At 40.5% G+C, this 25,581-nt stretch overlaps 3 protein-coding genes across 3 annotated transcripts; all 3 read left to right on the plus strand.

The window, feature by feature from the left end:
• The first annotated feature begins 6,229 nt into the window (after positions 1 to 6,229).
• Positions 6,230 to 7,162, plus strand: LOC107106315 (olfactory receptor 4D1-like). Its single transcript, XM_015406446.1, has one exon. It carries the CDS (start codon positions 6,230 to 6,232, stop codon positions 7,160 to 7,162), a length of 933 nt encoding a protein of 310 aa, XP_015261932.1.
• A 7,906-nt stretch (positions 7,163 to 15,068) lies between these two features.
• On the plus strand, positions 15,069 to 16,052 carry LOC107106316 (olfactory receptor 4D1-like). The gene has a single exon (XM_015406447.1). The coding sequence runs from the start codon at positions 15,069 to 15,071 to the stop codon at positions 16,050 to 16,052; it is 984 nt and encodes a 327-aa protein (XP_015261933.1).
• Positions 16,053 to 24,540: 8,488 nt separating this feature from the next.
• LOC107106317 (olfactory receptor 4D1-like) lies at positions 24,541 to 25,488 on the plus strand. The gene has a single exon (XM_015406449.1). The coding sequence runs from the start codon at positions 24,541 to 24,543 to the stop codon at positions 25,486 to 25,488; it is 948 nt and encodes a 315-aa protein (XP_015261935.1).
• The last annotated feature ends 93 nt before the right edge of the window (positions 25,489 to 25,581 follow it).

The following is a 25,581-nucleotide window of genomic DNA, read 5'->3' on the forward strand; positions in this document are numbered from 1 at the left end:
CTGTCTCCTTGGACCACTCCAAAGCTTGTACTAGGGTTCAATAGACTGGTACTGAGGATGTAGTTTGGAAGATAATTGGGTGAGACTGATTCCAGACCAAAATTTCTCTTTCCCTTAGAGTATAATAAATTCTCAGCAAAGGTGCCACAAAGATAGCCAGCACAGAAAGTCATCAAACAGTCAAAACAGCACAAATAGCAATCATACAGGGGATAAATAGAATGGCCAGCCCAGGAGATCATTAAACGAGCAGTACATCTATATCATTCCACTGATAACTGGAGATGAATTCTGGAATATAAGCCCTCCACATACTGAAGTGACACCCTAAATGAGAATAGGCCATATGTGATTATATGTTAACAATACACACACATATGCACACGCATGCACACACACACATATCAGATCTATCTATCTATCTATCATCTATCATCTATCTATCTATCTATCTATCTATCTATCTATCTATCTATCATCTATCTATCTATCTATGGCTTTTTTTGTAGAAAAAGCCCAGCAGGAACTCATTAGCATAATAGGCCATACACAACAGCAGGAACTCATGTTACCAAAATTGTGGTCATCCAGCCACACCCACCTTTTGCTTCTTATTCTCTTTACCTTTTTTGTTGTCAAAACCCAGGACTTTTTGTTTGCAGCAGGAACTCCTTTGTATGTTAGGCCACACCCCCTAATTGTAGCAAATCCTAATTAGTTTCTGCTGTTGGGTGTGGCCTATTATGTTAATGAGTTCCTGCTGGGCGTGGCCAACTTGGGAGCCAGCCGGAACTCCATTCCTGTGCGTTCCTGCCCCAAAATAGCCCTGCATCTATCTATCTATCTATCTATCTATCTATCTATCATCTATCTATCTCTGATATATATAAAAGCCCTAACACGTTGACACTTTCCAGCTCTCCTGTTGGTTATGCTGTGCACTCCATCAGCCACAAGCCAGTCAACTGCCACTCAAGAGTAATTGTGTGCTATTGACTGAGTGCAGGGTCCACTCCTCTTCCCAGCCCACTGCCAGCTTGGCCACTTCCCTGACAGAATAAACTAACAAAACGGATGTCTCTCCTGCTTGGCTCCTCCATGGCTGGATGACTACTGAGGTGGGCCAGTGGCCATCAAACCCACTCTTCAACCTCCCGCTGTGTGGCTGAATTTCCCCTAGGGATGTCAATATCCAGGTGGGACCTGGAGATCTCCCGCTTTTACAATGATCTCCAGATGCCAGATGACAATAATTGTATTGTATTATGGCATAAGCCAATTTGTTCCTCATTGTGTTTGACCTCTGAAGGAGGCCTAAACAGGCTGAAATGTGTCAGGTAAACTCCATTGGCCCTTGGGTGTATGATTTTGGTATTTTTATATGAGGTGTAATTGGGCCCTTATATGTTTTTTAATCCTTTACTAATAAATACATGTATTTTTATATTACATACATTAAGTTTTAATTGTTTTAATTGTTGCCCTCTACTCCATTTGACTTACCTCTTTAGGTTCTTGATAGCAGTTCATGCTTCAGAGCAGGGTCTGCCAGACCAGGTTCTTGCTGTGGAAGCTGAGTGGGTGGTTTCAGACCAGTTACAGATTTTCAGCCTAACCTACCTCACAGGGTTGTTGTGCAAGTCAAAAGGGGGAGAACAGAATGATGTAAGCTGCTTTGGTCCCCACTTCTGAGACTAAAGCATGCTTCCAATTGTTCAGGCTCAACAGCAGCACATTTACTCTAATGTACAGAATTTTGAATAATGCAAGAACCTGCCTATGATGACCATAGTATAGCCTTTTCCAGGGGTCATTTAGTAGAAAAAGAGGTGCAGGAGCTCATTAGCATAATGATGATGATGATGATGATGATGATGATGATGATGATGATGATGATGATGATGATGATGATGATGATGGTGGTGGTGGTGGTGGTGGTGGTGGTGGTGGTGGTGGTGGTGGTGGTGGTGATCATCATCATCATCATCATCATCATCATCATCATCTTTCAATTTATTGATCGCTCAATCCTGCAGAGCTTGCTGGCTCTGAGCGATTTACAGTTACTCATTTTTCACGAGGGACTAACAATGATTTGTGGGGTTAGGGAGGACAACATATATACATATTAATTCACACACATTTGCAGCCGATGAGGGTTTTGTTCAGTTTGAAGATGAGACGTGATCCAGACCACATTTTCCCCCCTCGGCCTGGTTTGATGGCGTCAGCTCTCTCCAGACTCCTTTGAGTTGTAATGCCGCACTGCCACTGCCTGGCTGGAACGGCCCATTACAGGCTGTCTTCATGCCAAGGAGATCTCTCTAGGTTTTCCAATCTTGTAAGCTGGACTTCCGTTCCACGGCTAACACCGCTCCACCCCACGAGGGGGTGGTTCAGGGTTCCCACTCTCTCTAAGGAGTGGTACCCATTTTATCTACTCGCCGAAGCTTTCGAACCGCTGGGTAGATGGCGAGCTGGGGACAGGGCTGGTAGCTCACACCAGCGTGGGGCTAGAACTGACAGCAAGCCTGTTCAGCTCAGATGTTACTATTATAACCAGAGGATAAATCCGATGTGCCACCGCTCCCCTTCATTAGCATAATTCATTAGCATAACTCATTTGCATATACCACACCCCCTGACATCACCAGAAGTGTGTCAAAAAGCAACACCCACCACTTAGGCTCCACTGGACTGTTTTGGATTGCTAGCTATTGGGGAGGGGGAACATGCAGAATCTGTCCTCACAGAGGAGGGAGAGCTTGTACCTGAATAAAACTTGGTCTTAAAGGTGCCACTGGACTGTTTTGGACTGGGGGGCTCTGCAACTTACCTGGATGCTGCTTGCTCTGACTGAGGGCTGCTGGGAGCAGGGGGTGGGGTTTATTACATGTGCCCACCCCCTGGGCTCTTTACTGCCTGAGCTCCGCTCCTGTGCACTCCTGCAGGAAATGACCCCTGGCCTTTTCAGTGATAAAAGGAACCCTTTCTATTTCTTTCACCAATGGTAGCATGCATCCCACTGAAATAATGACATTACTCCACATCCTTTCTGTTGGTAAGAACTGGGATCCAAGGGTCCTACATTACCACATGTCACTAGTAATATCTGTAATATATTTTAACATCTAGGGATACACAAGCAGCATATTCAATTTGAAAAGGAAGTTCAGTTATGCATCTACTTTTTAATGATATTCCTTGTGGGCTGATCCCCAGATCATTGAAATCCCTTGATTATCTTTCCACTGTGCTAGAGCAAGGCAGTAGTTTTTTTGTGTGATCAACAGGAATGCATAGTAACCATTCAGATCATGGCATGCTACTTTCACAACATGTCACTGGATTTCCCTGGGGTGGGGTTAAAGATGTATCTTTTATCTCTCTGAATATGTGGGAAATGCCAAATCCAGCTATGATATGATGAAGCCTTGTGGATGATTTGATTATTGTAGTGGCAGGACCTGTGCAGAGGAATGCCTAAAGCCAGGCAATGATTGGAAAACTCTGTACTAAACAAAGGTCTAGGTTAGTATACATTTTTTCTCAGTGTTTAACTAATTGATATTCGAATGTTCATTTGAGGAGCCCTAAATCCATCTCTGAAACAAAGGAAGTTATCATTTGATACCATTCATTTCCCACCTCTTTGGTGGAAAGAGGTTGCCATAGCTTTTGGTCTTTTGGACTTGCATTGGGGAAAAAGTTGTTGCTGTTGTTTTTTCCACACATTGGAAAATCACAGTAAAAATTGCTTCTAGATCACAGGAGGTAACAGGGAGTTTTGTCAATAAAGGTTCATGAGCCCACTGTGACTGGCTTCTCTCGAACAAGAATCTAGCCAACCATGTATTGTTACTTCTTGTATTAACTTTTATTTCATTTCATTTTATTGGATTTATGTCCTGCTCTTCCTGCAGAGCAGGCTCAGGGTGGGTTCCATCAGACATCATAAACAATATACAACATACAAAAATTAAAACAGTTAAAATGCGAATGAAATAGAACATTCCTCTGGTGCAAGTCATAGTTAAAGCCTTTTCTGTTTGATTTGGAAGCTGCAATTGACATAGAATACTAAGGCTCAAAATTTGGCCAGGACAGGTAACAAGCAGGAGATGTCTCCCAGTCCCATTCAGCTGTAGTAGCTGTAATTTAGGAATATGGTAATTCCCACACTTCTCCAGGCAGTGGCTTTCTGGATCTGTTTCTTGACTTCATCGGGTGGATATTTCAGTTCCAAAAAGGTTTGTTGTAGATCCCTCAGGTGAGAATCTCTGTCTGTAGGACTGGAACAGATGCAGCTGTAGTACAGAGACTGGCAGTATACAATGTTTGGTATGTTTAGAATGGCAGCTGGAAGCATGTAGATATGCTTCTTGGTAAGTAGGTTTCGGGTATAAGGTGGTGTTTATGTGCCCATTGTGTATTTGTACAGAGGGTCCAGAAAATGTATTTCTTGCATAGTTTGGTTCATCATCAGGTTGATAATTTTTCTATATTTACTGCTCAGTTGCTTATGTATCTTGACTCTAATTGGCCCTTCCTGGCAACATCCTCCTCATCCACTATCTATATGTAACGGTTGGTGATTTATGCTTCAATGTATCTGAAGAAGAGTGTGGGCATGCAAAAGCTTAATCCCAGAGTAAAACTTTGTTGGTCTTAAAGGTGCCACTGGGCTCAAACTTTGTTCTGCTGTTTTAAAACATCATGGCTACCCACTTGAATCTCACAGAAATCAGTAAGTGTTAAATCTGCATTAAGGATGATTTTGAATTTCTTGTCCCTGATGCTTCGACTCGACCCACCCACCCCCAGTCAATTCTGATTCTCACTAGAGTTGATCAAACATACCAATATTCAAATCTGCACCAGTTTATATTTTGTTGGCCTGTTTTTCTCTCTCTATTAAATGGACATGCTTAACCATTCTATTTTTAGCATATAAATGATGAAAGACACAGAAACAGAGCATAGGGCATAAAAGAGACAAGTGCATAGGGAATAGTAAGCTTACATCTCCAACAGATGAAAACAAATAGAAGCGATGAAGAGAATCCATTCACATATCTCATGCATATAGTATTGCAGAACTCAACAGGTAAGTTCTTTGGGAGGGGGCATCAAGTCACAGCCAACTTATGGCTACCCTGTTGGGTTTTCAAGGCAAGAGACATTCAGAGGTGGTTTGTCCTTGCCTGCCTCTGCATAGTGGCCCTGGTATTCCTCGGTGGTACCTCATCCCAGCCTGCTTAGCTTAAGAGAACTGACAAGATCAGGATAGCCTTGGCCATCCATGTCAGAGAGATAAGATAATACCTAGTGTTAGATCACTTTTTCTATAGCACCTAAGGTGGTAAGTATAGGAACCTGTGATGCAGATGGAAATTAAATGCTACAAAAATGTGGGATATAATGTATAGATTATTCTACTATAACTTGGACCCTTTGGTCCTGCTCTGCTCACAGGAGCCAATTTTATTCACAAAATAGGGGGAGGATTTTCCGATTCTGCATTCCCACTGCAAAGCCCCCTCACCTTAGAAAGGTGTACAAACTTAGGAGAGTACTGTTTGTTGTGTGGGGTATAAATTATATCCACACAAAGCAAGATGAGCTCTCAGTAGTCTGTTGATTAGTGGATTTCCCAAACCAGTAAGAAAGAATTCATATTGGGGTACATGACAAGCATAGAATAATGGTTTTATTCACTGGCTCTATATGAACAAAATAACTACAGCTTAGTTAGGTTTTGTTTCCTTCAGACTAGAAATGGCAGTTGTAATACTATGCAATTTGGAGAGCAATCCTAAACTGGACTAGTTATAAGTTTAATTTTATTTCATGGGGCTTACTCCCAGGAAAGAAGTGTTCTTAGGATTGCAGCCTACATCGCTCTCGATCCCATTCAAGGTAATGTGACTGGTAACCTAACGATATACAGGACAGCAGCATGAGATATGCTTTTGATTCACCTAATTTTGCTTTACGATTAAATTTGTTTCAGCATAGAACTTCTGGCTCCAGACATGCTGAACTCTCCTGGTATGTCTACTTATGACAAACTATAATTAAGAACGTGCTCAGCAGACCCAATGAATAGAAGTTCACTTCTGCACATAAAAGAATACAGAAATTATGGACAACCTAAAATAATGAATTTAGTAAAATCTAGGTATGTAATATACAGAAGTTAATTATATATATAAGGGGGGAAACGGCAATGAATACAACAGTAACAGAATTTATTCTCTTGGGCTTGTCTCAGAATCCAAGGGTGCAGACCATTCTCTTCCTCATTTTTCTTGCCATTTACATTACGACCTGGCTGGGGAATCTGACAATCATTCTTGTTGTAATTTTCATGCCTCATTTCCACACACCCATGTACTTCTTTTTGGCCAACCTGGCTGTCATAGACATCAGTGACTCCACAGTGACTTCAATCAAAATGCTGTGGGATCTCAGCTCCCACACAAATACCATCTCCTACAACTGGTGTATTGCCCAGGTATTCTTCTTCCATTTTACTGGAGGAACTGTGGTCTTTTTCCTAGTAGTTATGGTTGTTGACAGATACATAGCGATCTACAGACCACTGCAATATTTGCTTATTATGCATCCAGGAGTTTCTGTTGGTTTGGTGACAGGCGCTTGGTTGGGTGGCTTTGCCCACTCCATTGTACAGGTAGCATTTATACTTCAGCTGCCCTTCTGTGGACCCAATGTATTGGACAATTTCTACTGTGATGTCCCACAGCTCATCAAACTGGCTTGTACAGATATATACGTCACAGAGCTACTGATGGTTTCAAACAGTGGGTTTCTTCTCACACTAATCTTCTGTGTCTTACTTGTATCATACACTGTAATTCTGATAAAGATCAGAACACATGTCACAGAAGGGAAACATAAAGCCCTGTCTACATGTGCTGCACAAATCATAGTTATGAGCTTAATTTTTATTCCAGGAATGTTCATATATGACCGTCCTTTCCAGGTATTTCCAGGAGATAAAATAGTTTCCGTGTGCTATACTTTTATCACTCCAATGTTGAATCCAATGATCTTTACTCTGAGAAACAGAGAAATGAAGGATACTATTAGAAAACTAGTTAGAAAAATGATGTCATTTGTAATAAAAGAATCAAAATAATGAGCTTGCTTTGGCTGGCGTTTTGGCGAAATCTTTCCAATTTGTCTTTTAATATAACATTCCCTATCACATATGAGTTTTGTTTTTGCAGTTCCCAAGAATCCCCCCCCCAATAGCCATTTGGTAGCCAAAGATTACTTTCTTCTTCTGTTTCCAGCTGTGGAAAAGCTGCGAAAGAGTGAGTATTATAGTGTGGGATCTTCAGTGATGATCGAGCTGCTGCTTCTCACATGGCCTAGGGGTACACACCATCTTTTAACTCTACGTGGCACTGGTGATTTTTTTGCCTTTTCTCTGTGGTTATAGAGACTAACAATGTCTACCCCAGGGCTAGGAGCTGCTCACCTGCAGAATCTTACTAATCCTCAACAGTGTCAGCCCTTTATGCTCGCTAGATTAAAATAAATATTTTCCCTTCAGCTGTTCTTTCAGGTAGATATCATAATATACCTTTTAAGAACAGACTATGTAAATACTGTTTGCTGGAACCTGACTCAATTTCCCATATTTTACTTTGCTGTCCCATGCATTGTAAGGCTCATCAGCAACTCTTTGATCCTGTTATTTCCAACCTCTCTGCTCCCCCAGAGAGAATTACTCAGTATTTACTTGCCAATAAATCCATCAAACAGACGGAACTTATGGCTGAGTATTTGATTCTTGTGTTGAATAAGGGTAATCATGTTTCTAAGGCTAAGGCAGGGAATGCTTGATTAATTTTGCTGTTATATGTTGCTATTCTTGGACACTGTTTTATTGTCTTACCTGGCTGTATTGCTCCCATCTTGTTTTTATTTATGTAAGACTATTTCTGCATTTGTTTACACTTTATGTCATTAAAGGTTTCTGAAACTGAACTAACAATGCAGCATTGTCCCCATTTTTTCCCCACTCTTGATAAACCAACTGGTGGGGAAGGGCTTCTGGTGGGAGTTCTCCTGGAATAAGCAGGCAACTGGGAACCCAACTCCAGAAGAACCGATAACTATAGTCTGGAGACCAGTAGTGATTCTGTGAAAACTCCAGGTTGGCAACCATAGTAGTAAGCAAGGGACCAGGAAGGGAGGTGTCTAGCACTGGCCTAGACATAAGAAGCCAGACTGGAAAGCCTCCCCCATCATAAAATGACTCAGGATAATCATCAGACATTTGTAGCTTAAGCAAAAGAACACACCAACCTCAGTAGGCCCTAGCCGGTTTATTACAGGTTTATTTACTTAACTTTGGCAAAGTGAAGCAGGGAAAGAAGAAACCTTTCATGGCCAATCTTAAAGAGTCCAAAAATCTTACTTGGACCTGAAACAACCAGCTAATCCCACATTGCCAAATACAAATGGTGAGTGCTATTCTCAAGAAGGTGCAAACTTATAAAGTTTGCTTACTGCGTCCCCTTGAAGGGATGAGGATCCCAGTCTCCTCAAATAGCCACCCAAAAGCTCAACTTTTGTCTTTGCTGGAAAAAGGAGAGGGCAAAGAGAGTTTCTGAGCATGATGGAAGGGTGCGGAACTTCTTTCGACAATTCTCAAGCACTAATATCACAGTCTGTATTGAACTGTCAATCACCGGTGTGGCACATGAGCATTCAGCTTTTGCACAATCATTCAGCAACAGCCTCCAAAGGGAAACACAGCAAGGTCAGTCAGTCACTATAGCCAAGAAATCATTGAACAAGAATGGCCAACTGATCTCTGATAAAGCACCTCCTGACTCAGTCTTACTCAAGCTAGTGCACATGATCTCAACTAAAGAAGAAGAAGAACCAATATGGCCCCATTCACATGGAGAAGTTGCCACGCTGAAGACACAGATGATAGGCAGATTTTCCAGGTGCGATCACACCACAACATTTGGGAAGCGTAGTGCACCCGTGGCATGTTGCCGAAGATGCGGAGTAAAAAACCACCACATAGGATGTACTAGTTTCCAAAAAACGCGGGGCAAGGGTGGGCGTCTGATCGCGTTTCTGCTGAAAACCCTTGGCATCCAGCACCCGCCCATGTCCCCTTGCAAACCAAATGTTTTTTTAAAGTCCCCACAGGATGCACACAAACGATCATGCACATGCACAAACTTCGGTGAGACAAAAAAAAAACCCATTTGCCACAGAAGTGGCACGGCGCGATTGCCAGTGTGAACGCACCGTGCTCCTTCTTTGCCGCGCTCCTTCTTTGCCGCGCTGCAGACTAGCTGTCTGATTGGCATCTAACACCTAACCACGGGACCTCGACAGGAGGTCTGATTGGGCTGCCGCATGTTACTTTGTTTCGGGGCAAACAGCCACGCTTCCCCCCACACACATTTTCCGGCCCGTGTGACTGGGGCCTATATGAACTTTACAAAAACAAACTTGCATCTGCTTCTACTCAAAGGGAATATACAGAATATGCACTTTTACCCAGGGGCTGACTACCTTATCGCAAAAGTTGCACACCTGAGCTTGGACTTTGTCATTTCAAACTTGGATTGGAGATACATGTGACTGTGCATTTATATATGGTATTTGCGTAAATATGCCCAATCCCCTACATTGAGAAATCTGGATTTTAGGGACTGCATTTCAGTCTTTCCTATTATTCTAGGTTCAAAAAGAATCTTTCCCGATGAGCCTATCATTGCAAATTGAAATCAGGAAAATCTGACCTAATGGCACATCTTCCTTCACCAATGCAAATTTTCAAAATCAAATCTCTTTTTTAAAACAAATATATCATTCCCCAAACATCTGGACTTCTTGGGGACTAGTATTTTGATCATATTAACCATGTGATCTTCAGACATCTTGTAATTAGTCTTGTTTTATAATAGTAGGTAATATTTGGAATTAAACACGATTAGGTTCCCCCAGAATGAGCTGCTTATATCTGTCTAAAAAGAACTGAAATAAATTGTTCCTATTACTCTAATAGTGACCTTTAAGGCCCTAAATGGTCCTGGACCAACATAACTTCAGGACTGCCTCTCCTTTTATACCCTCTCCCCTGGTGATCCTTAGCCAGAAAAAAAAATATATCTGGCTGTCCTGAATGTGTACTGAATGTTGTACAATGACATGAGTCCCAAATAATAGGTAAGGGTGGTCTAGAAATTGAATCAATCAGGCATAATGTTACTTTGCATGTTAAAATGGAAAAGAATGTAAAATGCTATTGTTCCGGAAGGCATGTTTCTAAAGGGAACAGGGCTCTAGTTTATTACGTTATTTATTGTCTGTATGTTCTTCCTCATTGCTTTCTAATTTCCGTAATTCTGTTTTTGTCTTGTTTATAATATGTCTTGTTGCATCCAATTTTACATTGCATTTTTTTTAAAAAAAACTTTTAGAAATCTTCCTTGTGTCTCAAAGAGAAAGGCAGACTACCAAGAATGTAAATAATTAATGAAAATTAATATCATTTTCCCGAGTCTTCCATGAAAAAAAATCACATTCATATTTTGCTTGTCTCAACATCTTCCATATAACTTGAAAAATAAAACAAAGTTCCAAGAAGTTGTTTTGTGTTAACTTATTTATTTATTTCAGTTTGTATCCCGCTCACCTCCTTAGGGCTCTGAGTGGCTTACATGTTTCAATTAACACAAATCCTAGCCTAGGGGCACATACATATAGGGAAAGTGACAAGCCTACCAGGCACCCCTTTTGTAGTGGATTTTCGTTGTTGTCTTTCTTGCAGGAGATAGTCTGGCGGCATCCTTTCTGGCGCTGGTCTTTGAAGTTACGCCTTCTGTTCCCACCTTCCGGCTGTTGCGATTCCTTTTCCGGGCCTGGGCCACTCGCACTTATGTACATGCTCGCTGTGGCCTCTGTCCAGACTAGGCTCCGGCCTGCTGCGACGCTCTGCCTCCGAGCTTGTTGGTCCAGCCTCCTTTGCTCGCTTTTTGCCTCACCAGCCACCGCCATACTTCTCTGCTGCCGCCGCTCATCGCTCACCGCTGCCGCCGCTACACAAGGGACGGGTCCCCCCCCGCTCTAATAGCAAGTACCCATTTGTCTATTCGCCCTTTAATGGGCTTTCAAGCCGCTGGGTGGGCGGGAGCTGGAACATAGGGCTGAGAGCTCACCCCGGCCATGGTTGGGCTCGAACAGCTGTTAATGCAGGCTTCACTTACCGTCTGCGCCACCGCTCCGGCTTAGCTACCACAACTTATTGCTTGGTCATTGAGAAATGATTTCCCTGCCACAAAATCAGCCTCAAACTATATCTATATGATATTTAGTTGTTCAGTTACTAATTTCTGATTAATCATAGGCCATCCATAAACCAAGGATTGAGGAGCAGTATTCAGGACTTTTTTTTACAAAGATTGTGAATGAAATCATCTACCACAAGAACTCTCACAGCTAATTTGTAATCACCAATGACTAGCATTTTCTTCTTCAAAATGCCATCCACATTTTGCATGGATTTGAAGATTATTTTAGGGCAATTTTTTTTACATTATTGATGTGATGAAAACTGTAGTGCCACCCTGAAGTGATCCATACAATACAATTGTCAACCTCCTCTGGTATTAGAGAATGTCATTTTGAAACTCGACCAATAGTTTAAGTTACTTCAAGAATTGCCATCCAATTTCATCTAATGGAAAATTCCTTGGTGAATGTGGAGGTTCCTGTTTGGAAGAAATATCTGCAGAATGTCATGAGAAGACATATATAAAAGGTTTTAGTGGTAGGGAGTAACTCCACGTATGTGTAAGTTGCTACTGGCGGCAAAACCATGATTGTTCAAGTGACCTTTAATTTTATTTATACAGTGATAGAAGAAGGGTGCCCTTAATCCTATCCCCTTATTTATTTACTTATTCATTTATTGGATTTGTTTATACCCCACATTTTTCCCCATTGGGGACCTAAAGGAGCTTACATTAGTCTCCTCTCCTTCATTTTATCCTCACAACAACCTTGTGAGGGAGGTTAGACTGAGAGAGTGTAACTGAGATAAAGTCACCGAGCAATTTTCCATGACACAAGTGGGATTCAAAGCTGGATCTTTCAGATACAAGTCCATTTAACATCCTTTTCTTTGTTATTTCATTGACAAGCACACATACCTACACCCGAACTGTTTTCATCCATTCTGTGAAAAAGGGCTTACATGTATCCGCAAGTATCCAGGGGAAGAAATTTTAATGGAGAAAAAGGGCTAATGGGGAGGGTTAAATAGCCTCTCCCCACATGTCCCTTTCTTCCTTTAAACTACAGTCCTCATTCCACTCTCCAGAGAAAGAAGATGTAATAAAAAGGATTATGGAACTACCTGCTATACTTAGTTTCGCCATCAAATCTGTCTTCGGAGATGGGATATGAAGCAAACAGGAGGTTTCTGCTTGGGTGAAACATGCAGAAGGAAAAATAACTTTAATAAGATTACTGAAATTTATTTTAGAAATTTGAGTATTTCTATCATACTCCATCGGTTCTTCACTCATTGGTTTAAACAGTTGTATGTGTAAATCTTGCTCATGCCCAAGGAAAGAAAATTAGTACTCAGGTGTAATATTTGTACAACATTTATCCAATTGTGTTTTAAAGTGTAGAAAGTACTTCAATAGCCTCCCTTGTGACTTGATTCCCCATTCACAGAAAAAGAGAGAAAACATGATTTGACACAACCTTATAAAGCTCAATCATAGCTGTAGCATAGAGGAGTAACATTTTTAAATGAGACTAAAATTTTTGCTGCAGAAGCCTTTCATTCTGAATTTGGTTAAAAGAAATTAATTAAGCAATACATTCACTAACAAAGACTACATGAATTATTGCCTATTATTATCTTGACTTCTCTAAGTCTTTTTAGGAACAGTGTTCATCAGCACCACGGAAAACAGCCTCAGAATATTATTGATTAGAAAGGTACATGCTTGCTTTAACTATCATATTACGTGATTCTGGAGCAGACAATACTTAAATTTGTCTCATTCCTTTTGAGAGAAACATAAACTAACTCATCTTTGAAATAATTTATCAGCTGTATATCTATGTCATTGGGAAAGAACCAGAGACCAGTTCTTTTTCTGGAAGAAATATGGAATTATTGGTTGAAAATCAAGAACTTTGATGAAGAATTGTGGGAGTGTTCATTGGCATGGACACAACACAGATACCCTAGGACTTATTACTTGGTATGTTGCCTTGTTTTATTCCAATGCAAAACAATATGGGATTGGTTGCAAAATATATTGGGTTAGATTCAATCAACCTTTATGCTTGTGAAAAAGAGAGGAAGGGGGCCCATTTGAAAATGAGAAAGGGTTTGCTGGAGATCATGGGACCTGCATGGAGAAATGCTATGTGGTATGGGGGCTCTAGTAAGGAGGAGAATTAGGAGTTAGTAAGTTAGTAAGGGGAGAGTTAGTAAGGAGGGCTCTAGTAAGGAGGAGAGCAAAATCAGTTGATCAAAGAGAACAAAACAAATCTGCCTGGAGTTAACTCAGTTATTTTTTTAAAAAAATGGTATTCCATTGAATTGAACACACAAAGCTGCCTTATATTGAATCATAACTTCAGTCCACCAAAGTCAGTATTGTCTACTCAGACTGGTAGCAGCTGTCCAGGGTCTCAGGCTGAGGTCTTTCACATCACCTACTGCCTAGTCATTTTAACTGGAGATGCTGATGATTGAAACTGGGACCATTTGCATGTCAAGCAGATGTTCTACCACTGAGCCACTGTCCCCACCCTGAACTGAGGTACATATTTGTATCAATTGTCCTTACCAAAGAGTCTGGGATTATATCATATTATGATAGATTTAGATTTCACATGTTTATCATCTTGGACCTTGCTGCTTAATAGCTGTTTCAGGTGACAATCAGCACCATACAATGTGTCTAACCTGCCCGTGCAGCATCTCTGATGATATGGATGCACAATGTGTCAAAGGGGAGCAAATCTAATGCAGGTAAATTCAGATTGCACACTAGATTCCTGTCTCTTATCTGTGAAACTAAGCACACAAACTGAGTGTTCATATGTTGAATTTCATCTTATTCCCACATATCACATATCACATCACTATGGCCAGTGGTGTGAGAGATGAGGCAGGTTGGTGGGAATATAGACAACTTCTTGCTGTGTCCCTTACTCCCCATCACATCTAGGGCCAAGTTTAAACAGATTAGGTGTTATAAATGATGGGCTAGTGCTGAAGCATAATGAAACATACCAAAGAGCACAAGGCCATGTCTGTAAGAGAAGGATTAATTCTCTGGAGAGGGAGAAAAAGTTCTCTTTGTCAAATCTCTCCACCCCATGCATAATTTCATAAACCTCTATCCTGTCCCCCCTCACTTGTCTCTTTTCTAAACTGAAAAGTCCCAGAGTCTTCTTTAGCCTTTCCTCATAGGGAAGGTGCTCCAAACCCCTAATAATTTTGGTTGCCCTTCTCTGTACCTTCCCCAGCTCTGCGATGTCCTTCTTGAGAGATGGTGATCAGAATTGTACACAGTATTCCAAATGAGGTCACACCATAGATCTATACAGGGATATTATTTATTTATTTATTTAGACATTTTTACCCCGCCCTCCCCGCAAGCGGGCTCAGGGCGGCTTACAATATTACAATATTGGCTATTTTATTCTCAACCCTTTTCCTAATAATTCCAAATATAGAGTTTGTCTTTTTCACTGCTGCAGCACGCAGGGTTGATACCTTAATTGAGCTGTTCACTACAACCCCAAGATCTTTTCCCCTCTCAGTCTCCGCAAGTCCAGACCTCATTAGCATATCCTTGACACTAGGATTTTTTTTTTGTTCCAATGTGCATCGTATCCTTGACACTAGGATTTTTTTTTGTTCCAATGTGCATCACTTTAGATATTAGGAGGTATGATGGAATCTCATATTTATTACCTCACGTCACTGTTGTTTTCTGCTTGTTGCAGGTGTATTGTGAAGGTTCAAGATGGCTCAGGAAAACCTGACCATAAAAGTCACAGAATTTGTTCTCATAGGTCTTTCGCAGAATCCAAAATGGAATTTCATCCTCTTCCTGATTTTCATCACTATCTACATCACAACCTGGCTTGGAAACCTCACCATTATCTTCACAGTGATCTTCATGCGTCAGCTCCACACACCTATGTACTTTCTACTGGCCAATCTGGCTGCTTTAGACATCAGTGATTCCACAGTCACTGCTCTTAAGCTGCTAGCAGGCTTCCTATCACACCCCAATACTATTTCTTACAACTGGTGCATTGCTCAGATTTTCTTTTTCCACTTTACTGGTGCTTCTGTGGATTTCTTGCTCACAGTAATGGCTGTGGATCGGTACATAGCTATCTACAAACCACTGCAGTACTTAACTATCATGAACCAAGGGGTTTGTATAAGCTTGGTAGCAGGTGCTTGGCTGGGTGGCTTTGTTCACTCCATTGTCCAGATTGGGATCCTCCTTCAGTTGCCCTTTTGTGGACCCAACACGTTGGACAATTTCTACTGTGACATTCCCCAAGTTGTCAAACTGGCTTGTACAGACACATACATCACCGAGTTGCTGATGGTTTCTAATAGTGGATTGATTGTTGCAGCTATGTTCTTTGTCTTACTTGTATCATACTCTGTCATTTTAGTGAAGATCAGAACCCATGTCACAGAGGGAAAGCACAAAGCTCTTTCGACTTGTACTGCACATATTGTGGTACTGAGCTTAAATTTTGGGCCTGCAATATTCATTTATGACCGGCCTTTCAAGGTATACCCAGGAGATAAGATATTTCAAGTAATGTATACTCTCATCACCCCAATGCTGAACCCAATGATCTTTACACTGAGAAATACAGAGATGAAAAATGCCATGAAGAAACTCAAAAGGAAAATTGTGTCTTCAAGAAGCAGAATCTTTACTAGGAAAAAATCCTTTGATCTAGGTTGCACTGAAAAATGAATATGGGGAGAAATAGATAGTGGTTATAAATTTTTAATATGCAGGAGATGCCTTCAGTCAGTTAATTGTTAGCTCCACATATGCTGTGAACTCCTTAGAGAGCTCTACAGGTATAGTAAAGATAACAAGAAAAATTAGGCTAAAATATACATTGATAAAATACCTAACTGTGCAAAGCCAACTTAGAGTTACACCTCAAATGGCACAAATCTCCTTAGGTTTGTGCCATTCATCATTTTAACTATCTGTTTTGTTTCAAAAAAATTGTTAGACTTGTGTAATGTATTTAAATTCTGTTCTTTGTTTCCCATGTTTAGGGGGGGTTGGTTTTATCATTTTAAAATGTGATTATATCATGTATGTTTTAAATTGTTAGCCCCCTTAGTGGTCCTTGACAATGATAGATGATAATAAATAATGAGACAAAGGCTTTGAATTCTTTGATGTTTTATAGGAAATCATGCTTTAATCCATACTGGGGTGTGTGTGAAGAAAAACTGAATGTATTACCATTTTTGTTTGTTTTCCAACAGCAGAGCCAAAAAGGCAACTAGAGGCATTTTAGTGGGGAAACAGGGCTGAACTGCAATCTCAGTTGCTGTTGTACATTTTGGAAATAAGAGGTTCCTTCTATTCCACTAGTTTCCTGTTCATTGTGAATCAATAATATGAACAAATCTTCCAGTTAAATCTCCAGCTGAGACAAAATTAGCATTTGCCCTATTATGACTTCTGAGATACGGACTATACTTTAATATTCCCTTATGAGAGTTCATTCCCCATTCATAAGAAAACAAAAGAAAAAAGAAGCAGTACTATTCTTCAAAATCTGATAAAGTCTCACAGCGGCTTCACTTAGGCAAATCATGAGAGGGAGGGCAGGAAGGGTTGCATCAGTGCTTAGTTCTTGTGGCCCTTTCTTACATGCCCAGGGAAATGCTGATCACCACTTTGGGGTCAGGAAGCAATTTTTCTCCAGACCAGTTTGGCTGGAGATCCTGGAGGTTTTTTGTCATCATCTGGGTATGGAACAGTGGTCACTGGGTGTGTGGGGGGGAGGTATTTGTGAATTTCCTGTATTGTGCAGGGGGTTGGACTAGATGACCCTGGAGGTCCCTTCCAACTCTATATTTCTATGATACTATGAATAGCGGTTGAGGTGAGGAGCAATTTTAAATGACACTGGATGTGTGTTTGCTGAAGCATTCCATTGCAAATTTGGTCAACATTTATCTCACACTAATCAGAAAGGCAAAATGTTGTGAGATTTATTTATTGTTTTGACTTTTTAACATATTCTTAGGCACACTGTTTAGTGCTGCAATGAAAACTTCCAGAATGCTGTAATTCACAACACACACACACACACCATCTGGCTTTGTTTATCAAAGTGCATGAAATGTCGAACATTTTGAAGAAGCCAGTAGCTGAGTCCACCTCACTTCCTCTGAGAGGCACATAGTGGGCACATAGATGAACAAAACCTATTGAGGCAGACTCAGCACAGTTTCTGTAAGGGAAGATCTTGTCTCACTAACCTGTTAGTGTTCTTTGAGGGGGTGAACAAACATGTGGGCAAGGGGGATCCAATAGATATTGTTTACCTTGACTTCCAGAAAGCTTTTGATAGAGTTCCTCATCAAAGGAAGCTCAAAAAGCTCAAAAAGCTCAAAAAGCTCAAAAATCATGGGATAGAAGCACGTCCTTTTATGAATCAAAAACTGGCTAATTCATAGAAAACAGAGAGTGAGTATAAATGGGCAATTTTCTCAGTGGAGGGTGGTAAGCAGTGGGGTACCGCAGGGATCAGTACTTGGTCCACTTCTTTTTAACTTGTTCATTAATGATTTGGAGATGGGAGTAAGCAGTGAAGTGGCTAAATTTGCGGATGATACGAAGTTGTTCAGGGTGGTGAAAACCAGTGAGGATTGTGAGGCACTCCAAAGGGATCTGTCAAGGATGGGCGAGTGGGCGTCAACATGGCAAATGGGGTTCAATGTGGCCAAGTGCAAGGTGATGCACATTGGAGCCAAAAATCCTAAATATAAATACACATTGATGGGGTCTGAACTGGCAGAGACTGGTCAAGAGAGAGATCTTGGAGTTGTAGTAGATAACTCACTGAAAATGTCGAGACAGTGTGTGACTGCAATAAAGAAGGCCAATGCTATGCTGGGGATTATTAGGAAGGGTATTGAAAACAGATCAGCCAATATCATAATGCCCCTATATAAATCAATGGTGAGACCTCATTTGGAATACTGTGTGCAGTTCTGGGCACCACACCTTAAAAAGGATATTATAGCTTTGGAAAAAGTGCAGAAAAGGGCAACTCGAATGATAAAAGGGTTGGAACACTTTCCCTATGAGGAAAGGTTAAAGCGCTTAGGGCTCTTTAGCTTGGAGAAAAGACGACTGAGGGGTGACATGATCGAGGTTTATAAGATTATGCATGGGAAAGAGCAGGTAGAGAAAGAGGTACTTTTCTCCCTTTCTCACAATACAAGAACTCGTGGGCACTCCATGAAACTGCAAAGCGGTTGGGTTAGAACGGATAAAAGGAAGTACTTCTTCACCCAAAGAGTGATTAACACTTGGAATTCACTGCCACAGGAAGTGGTGGCGGCTACAAGAATGGACGGCTTCAAAAGGGAGTTAGATAAGCATATGGAGCAGAGGTCCATCACAGAGGTCCAGCCACAAGGTATAGATAGGGGCTCTGGGACAAGTGATGCTCTGTCTTCTTGGTGCTTGGGGGGGTCAACAGTGGGAGGGCTTCTAATGTCCTGGCCCCACTGGTGGACCTCCTGATGGCACTGATATTTCTGGCCACTTTGTGACACAGAGTGTTGGACTGGATGGGCCTTTGGCCTGATCCAACATTGGCATCTCTTATGTTCTTATGTTCTTAAATGCTTTTTGGAATAATTTAGTATCTCTGCCTCTGTGACACTGGGATAGCCCCAGGAATTCAAAATTGTAACTTCTGATCAAGAAGCAAGATGGATCCTATGGTTGAAGATGAAGAACTCAGAACAAGCATTGAGAGAGTTTGCAGTATCACTGAGGCAATACAGAAATTATAACACTGGCACTGACGCAACTGAGATATCCTATATTTGCTTCTATGATCCATCCCTGTTTGCTATGCTCAACAACCCAATAGCTCCCTGTGCTTGCCATATAATGGTGATTAGAAAACAGAATAATAAGTTTTGCCTCCTGTTGATAGAGCTTCAGCAAGAAGAATCAACAGCAAGAACAATCATCCCCTTTTTGCAATCTGTAACCAGAATTGCATTTATAACAAACATTATGCCCACCATTGTCCCCACCATTGTTCTCTACTCCTCCATTTTATACTCACAACAGCCCTGTGAGGTAGATCTGGCTGAAAGGTTTTGACTGGACCAAAGAAATCCATCCAGGCTGTTGTCCAGAGCTGTTGATGATGATAATGATGATAAAGAAGAAGAAGAAGAAGAAGAAGAAGAAGAAGAAGAAGAAGAAGAAGAAGAAGAAGAAGAAGAAGAAGAAGAAGAAGAAGAAGAGGAAGAGGAAGAGGAAGAGGAAGAGGAGGAGGAGGAGGATTGGATTTATACCCCACCCTTCACTACCCAAAGGAGTCTTAGAATCCCTTTCCCTTCCCTTCCCCACAATAGACACCCTGTGAGGTAGGTGGGGCTGAGAGAGCTCTCTTGAGTACTGCCCTTGAGAGGACAGCTCTGAGAGAACTTGTGACTGACCCAAGGTCACACCAGCAGCTGAATGTGGAAGAGTGGGGAATCAAACCCGGTTCTCCCAGATTAGAGTCCGCACACTTAACCACTACACCAAACTGGCTCAGTAATGTTCTTTCTGCCAATTCCTCTCTAAGGTTCTTCTTGAGTCTGACAGGTTCTGCTCTAGGTACACTGAGCTGCAGTGCAGCGGTGATAGAAGATGCAGGTGCTCAACTCCAAAAGCAGGGGTGACAGTGAAAGGATGTAGCTCAGATCCAAAAGCCCTACTATGTGAAACATTTTGCATTTACAACCATTTCCAAATGGTGAAGAGCAGGTATATGTTACAGTAAATGTCCAAAATTTGGGGAATGTGTTATTGACTGGCAATCTTCAAAAAGGTATCTGAGGTTTTTGAACATTGTGATTTTTGCCTGAGTTTGTTGCTGTTCACAAATCAGTTTGGACATTTTCTGTAGCAACTAGGTGTTCAGTATCTTCAATCCCATGGTCTCTCAACCTGACTTTTAAAAAAGGACAAATTGCCCACACAGACACATGAAACTATGACTAACAGACCATTAGCCTATCAAGCTCAGTTGGGGCTTTTGCATCATCTACTACTTTAGCAGGATTGAACCTGGGACCTTCTGGATGCAACGCATGTGCTGTACCTTAAGCCACAAGCACATCACTATTTTATATGCAAATTAAATGAGGATGGGAACAAGGTCCACCAAATGATTGTCCAGGTGTGAAAACAACTGTGCAGGAACAGATGAGGGTCCAGCAGGCCTTTTCCATGTTAATAATCCATACAATTGTAATCCTTACAATTTACAGGCAACCAGTTCAAGAATGGTGAAGTTCTGCTTAACCCCTTTTGGCCACTAGCATATCCAAAGGCAAATAATCCTTACAATTCACAGGCAACCAATTCAAGAATGGTGAAGTTCTGCTTAACCCCATCCCGCTGTTGCATGATTGTTTTCAGGCTGCTAAAATGGAATAAGTCATAATGGATGTCCTGGCATGCTAGAGTGCAGGACTCTCTGAACAAGGGTTCCTTGTGCTATGCCATGCACCCTGGGTCCCTGAGGAACAAAGCAGATATAGAAGTCATTATGCCACAAACCCTTCCCAACAGTAATTCTCATAATGACAGGGAAGTGACAGCTGAGTATAGCATGACAGCAGTCCAGGATTCAATGGCCATGACAGCCACTGACACCTCTTCTGGAGCCCACCCAGTGATTTTAGAAAGTGGGCAGGGCCAGGTTGGTCCTTTTGCACAACAGAGCTTCTGATTGGCCACTGCAGATCTAATTCACTGTGCACATTTTTTTTTTGTAAAATGTTGAGCAGGAGAATTACACTGCTACAGTAAGTGAATTTGTCCTGAATAAATTGTAAATGTTGTTTTAGACAAAATCTCTCTAATAATTCTGATTCCTCATTAATGAGATTTTTACCTTTGTTCTTTCAGCAGCAAACACCCATGTCATAACTGCTCTTGAAACTCTCTTCTGATTACCTGTGTGTGTGAGGGAAGATACACTAGGCAAGAGAGAGCTCCCCAGATCAATACACAGAGTGCAGAATCCCTGTGGAAGAACACAGAACTAATTAAATAGTTGACCTAAACTGAATTTAGATTCCAATACTAGTCTGATTCCTTCACCATCATTTGTTAAGCCCTCAGAGCAAGACCCTTACTAATAATGCAGGTGAAGTCTCAAAAGTGTTTGTATTTTTCCCCTTGGTGGGAAAAAAGGACCCAAGGACCTCATAGATTATATGTGGTAGTGATTTCTGATTCACATGTTGGGTAAACTTACTAAGGCATCAGTAAGGTGTGACTCCCTGAAAGACTGTTTAACCCACCAATGAGAAAGACAGAACACACAGTATGGCTGTGACTTAGGAATTAACTTATCTTGGGCATGTAGACTTTTTTTCTTCTAGTAAGTACATTTTATTTATTATGCATGATGACCCCAACAATACTGTGCTTTCATTATCCCAATAAATTACCCCCCCAATCATAAGTTTAACAATGTTCTGCCTTTTAGAAATTAAGTCTTGTTTCATCAAAGCAGACTGTGTTCTGGGAATCTGAATACTAAAGAGTCATGGGGTCCCTTCAATTTTTAAATGAAGTAAGGAATGCTTCTTTCATATTGACTTATTTCAAATAGGTTATGATTTTAAAGATGTTCCAATATTATATAGTACAGTATACAAATGTGTGGATGGATGGACGGACGGACGGACGGATGGATGGATGGATGGACGGACGGACAGATGGATGGATGGATGGATGGATGGAAGTGTATGTATACACAAAATGTTGATATCTGGAGGAAAGCTGTTATGATAACTGGAAAACCATGGGATATGGACAGTTCTGAAACATCTTAAGACCCGATTGATTTGTTTGAATGGTTGGTTTTGTCAGAAACAAGAGTGTATCCAGTGGTCTCCAGATGTATAATCTTATTTAGCATTTTTTGCCTTACATTAACTACCAAAAATATTAAGAAGTGCCCCTGGTAATGTTATGTACAAATAGCAACTAAATTTGAACAAAATCTATACCATGAGACAGCAACAAATATGCATAAACTGTTATTTAAATGTACTTATAAATAATGTAATGGTGCTCAATAGAACTCATATTGCATACAATCCTTGTTATTTGTATCAATAAAAGTACTACAAATGACAATATTGTCTTCTTCTTACAACAGCCCATTGAAACAAATGAGAATTCTTTGATAAAGTGAGGATTCTTTGATAAAGACAAAGAAACGGGCTGAAAATTAACCAGGACCCCGTGAGAATCTTTCACATGCTGCATTGTGTAATAGAACATGCTGTTTGTTTCAATGGACTGTTGTATGAAGTAGACAATATTGTCTTTTGTAGTACTTGTATTGATACAAATAACAAGGATTATATGTAATATAAGTTCTATTGAGCACCATTACATTATTTTCTAAGTAAATTTAAAGAACAGTTTATGCATATTTGTTGCTGTCTCATGGTACAGATTTTGTTCATGTTAGGTTATATGTCCATGATCCTGCAATTTGGTGCAAATAGCAACAAAAACTTGAACTGAAATAGAGTAGGAAAAGAAATAAATCAGGTTCTGTTTCAATGTCATATTCAAAGAAATGCAAGGAGTTTTGTGGGTGTTATTTTATTGGAACACCTGTACAAATTTAAAGACAACATAGCATGTAATTCATTTACATGGAGTTCATTAAAAAAGAAGGCACTAAAAACTGTTGACACTAACTTTAAAGATGCCAAAGAACTGTGCATGATATGCAATCAACTCAGTTGTCCACTGATCATTTTCAACAGAATTTAAATCTCATCCATGGGGGTCATCGGGGTTCCTCAGGTTCACCATACCTCTCCATGGCATCATACACATTACTTATTAACTCCACATCAGATTGGTAATTATAATATCCTTTCCATAATGAGAAAGGAGATATATTTTAGCATTGGTTTTGATTTACATGTGCAGCCAGTCAGGTACAATCGTAACTTCATGTTTGTTTGTTTTATGTGGATTGCTATATTTATTTGTGGTTTTATTGCTCCAACCAACTGTACAAGATACACTTACTCTCTCAGTTTCTGGAGAAAATCACCTGAAAGACATTATTTGCAGTTTGAAACCTGCCAACCTTGTCTAAGGCACCCATTCATTATTATGAATTTTATAAAAGAGTGGACTGGCAGATTCTCAAGAATCACAGCTGGTGACAAATGGGATGAGATTTTGAGCTATTAAAATAGGACTTTTAACTGTGATGTGTTCATTTTCATTTGGCTATTTTGTTTAGAATACTCTCCTTTGCTGACGTACAGATCTTTCCATGGGAGGAAGGAGTCTTTTTGCCAGTGTAATCGTCCTCAATTAGTGGAATGGAACCACCGGATCTAGTCCTATATCTGCAGAAAAAGGAAAACAATCCAGAAGACTGAAATGCTATATAAATTCTGCTCATTTTAATCTGAAAATTATGGATCGGATCCTGCTAGTGAAAATGGAAATGAATTGCCTTTGACCATCTAGAAAGGCTGTATTGGATACAGAACCTGCACAGACAAAAGCTGTGCGAAATGGATGCTGTAGTAAGGAGGAAATCGGGCAAGTCTGAATGAAAAGGCTGATTTAATCGAGCCCTATGACTCTGTTCCACTGTGCTGAATGCCTTTAATGGCATATCAATTAAATACATGGTATGATAAAACGTGAGCAAGAAGGCATTACAGAGACAACAAAATAATGTTGATCATATAGAAAGCTTGATTCCCTTTCTGGTACAACCTCCTCCAACAAAGAACAACTTCCTTCAACAAAGAAATACCTCTATTCCACTGGATGAACACTGTCTCCATTAGGGAAAAAAAAATCATTCTCCATTGGGATATTTCTTTTTACCCTTGAAAGGAGACTTTGCAGAAGAAAGTCATAAAATGAAACCTATTCTTCCCATTTTTATTAGAAAAACTGAGACAGTATCCAGTCAGAGTCAGACATGAAGGTATGTGCTTTATTCTATCAGTGAACTTAGCACGTCCAAAAGGGGTTTAACATTGGTTGTATCTTCTCATTTTTTTAAAATGCTACAAAAATGTAAACTGTCACTCCTAGTAATAGCTATGTAACTGGACAATGGGGACATGACTGATTAACTTCAAGTCTTATTACTCTCTTTCTGCCTACTGCTGAAGACCGTGGAATGGAGAAGGAGAATTCCACCATCAGAGTGAGTGAATTTGTCCTCCTGGGTTTATCCCAAAGTCCAGAACACCAGCGCTTCCTATTTGTCATCTTTCTGTTCATCTACTTGGCTACATGGCTTGGAAATCTCACTATAATCATCACTGTAATCTGTGACTACCATCTTCACACCCCTATGTACTTTTTTATGGCTAATTTGGCATTGATGGAAGTCTCTGAATCCTCAATCACAGCACCCAAGTTTTTGCAAACTCTACTCTCCCAGCACAAAAGCATCTCCTACAATAGCTGCCTTATTCAGATATTTTGCATCCACTTCATTGGTGCTAGTGTCATTTTTATTCTTGTGGTGATGGCAGCTGATCGGTACCTGGCTATTCATAAACCACTGCAATACATGACTATCATGAACTGGAACATGTGTTTGAAGATAATGGTAATAGCTTGGACAGCTGCTTTCCTTCATGGAATTACTGTGATGTCAGTGGTAATACAGTTACCATTCTGTGGTCCCAACATACTTGACAATTTCTATTGTGATATCCCGCAGGTTGTCCAGTTAGCCTGCACAGACACCTCCACTGTTGAGCTGTTTATTATTACCAACAATGGACTGATAATTACAGTGGTCTTTACTGGATTGCTCATTTCATATACTGTAATCTTGCTCAAAATAAGAAATCATCTCTCAAAAGGAAAGCACAAAGCTGTTTCCACTTGTGTGGCCCAAATCACAGTGGTGAGCTTGCACTTGATCTCATGTTCCTTTGTTTATGATCGGCCTTTTCAAAAATTTGCAGAAGATAAATTTGTCTCTGTCATCTACACAATGATTTCACCTGTGCTGAATCCAATCATCTATACTTTAAGAAACACAGAGATGAAAAGTGCCATTAGGAGATTAGCAGGCAAAGTATTTTTCTCCCACAGGGGCTCAAAGATGTAGCATGTATTGTTTGTAAAATAGTTTGTTTATAGAGACCAATAAATAATGACAATGCTTGTCATTTACAGTGAACTTAAGAACATAAGAACATAA

Source organism: Gekko japonicus, unplaced genomic scaffold, assembly GCF_001447785.1.
Source record: "Gekko japonicus isolate JY-2015 unplaced genomic scaffold, Gekko_japonicus_V1.1 scaffold3366, whole genome shotgun sequence".
Classification (NCBI taxonomy): domain Eukaryota; kingdom Metazoa; phylum Chordata; class Lepidosauria; order Squamata; family Gekkonidae; genus Gekko; species Gekko japonicus.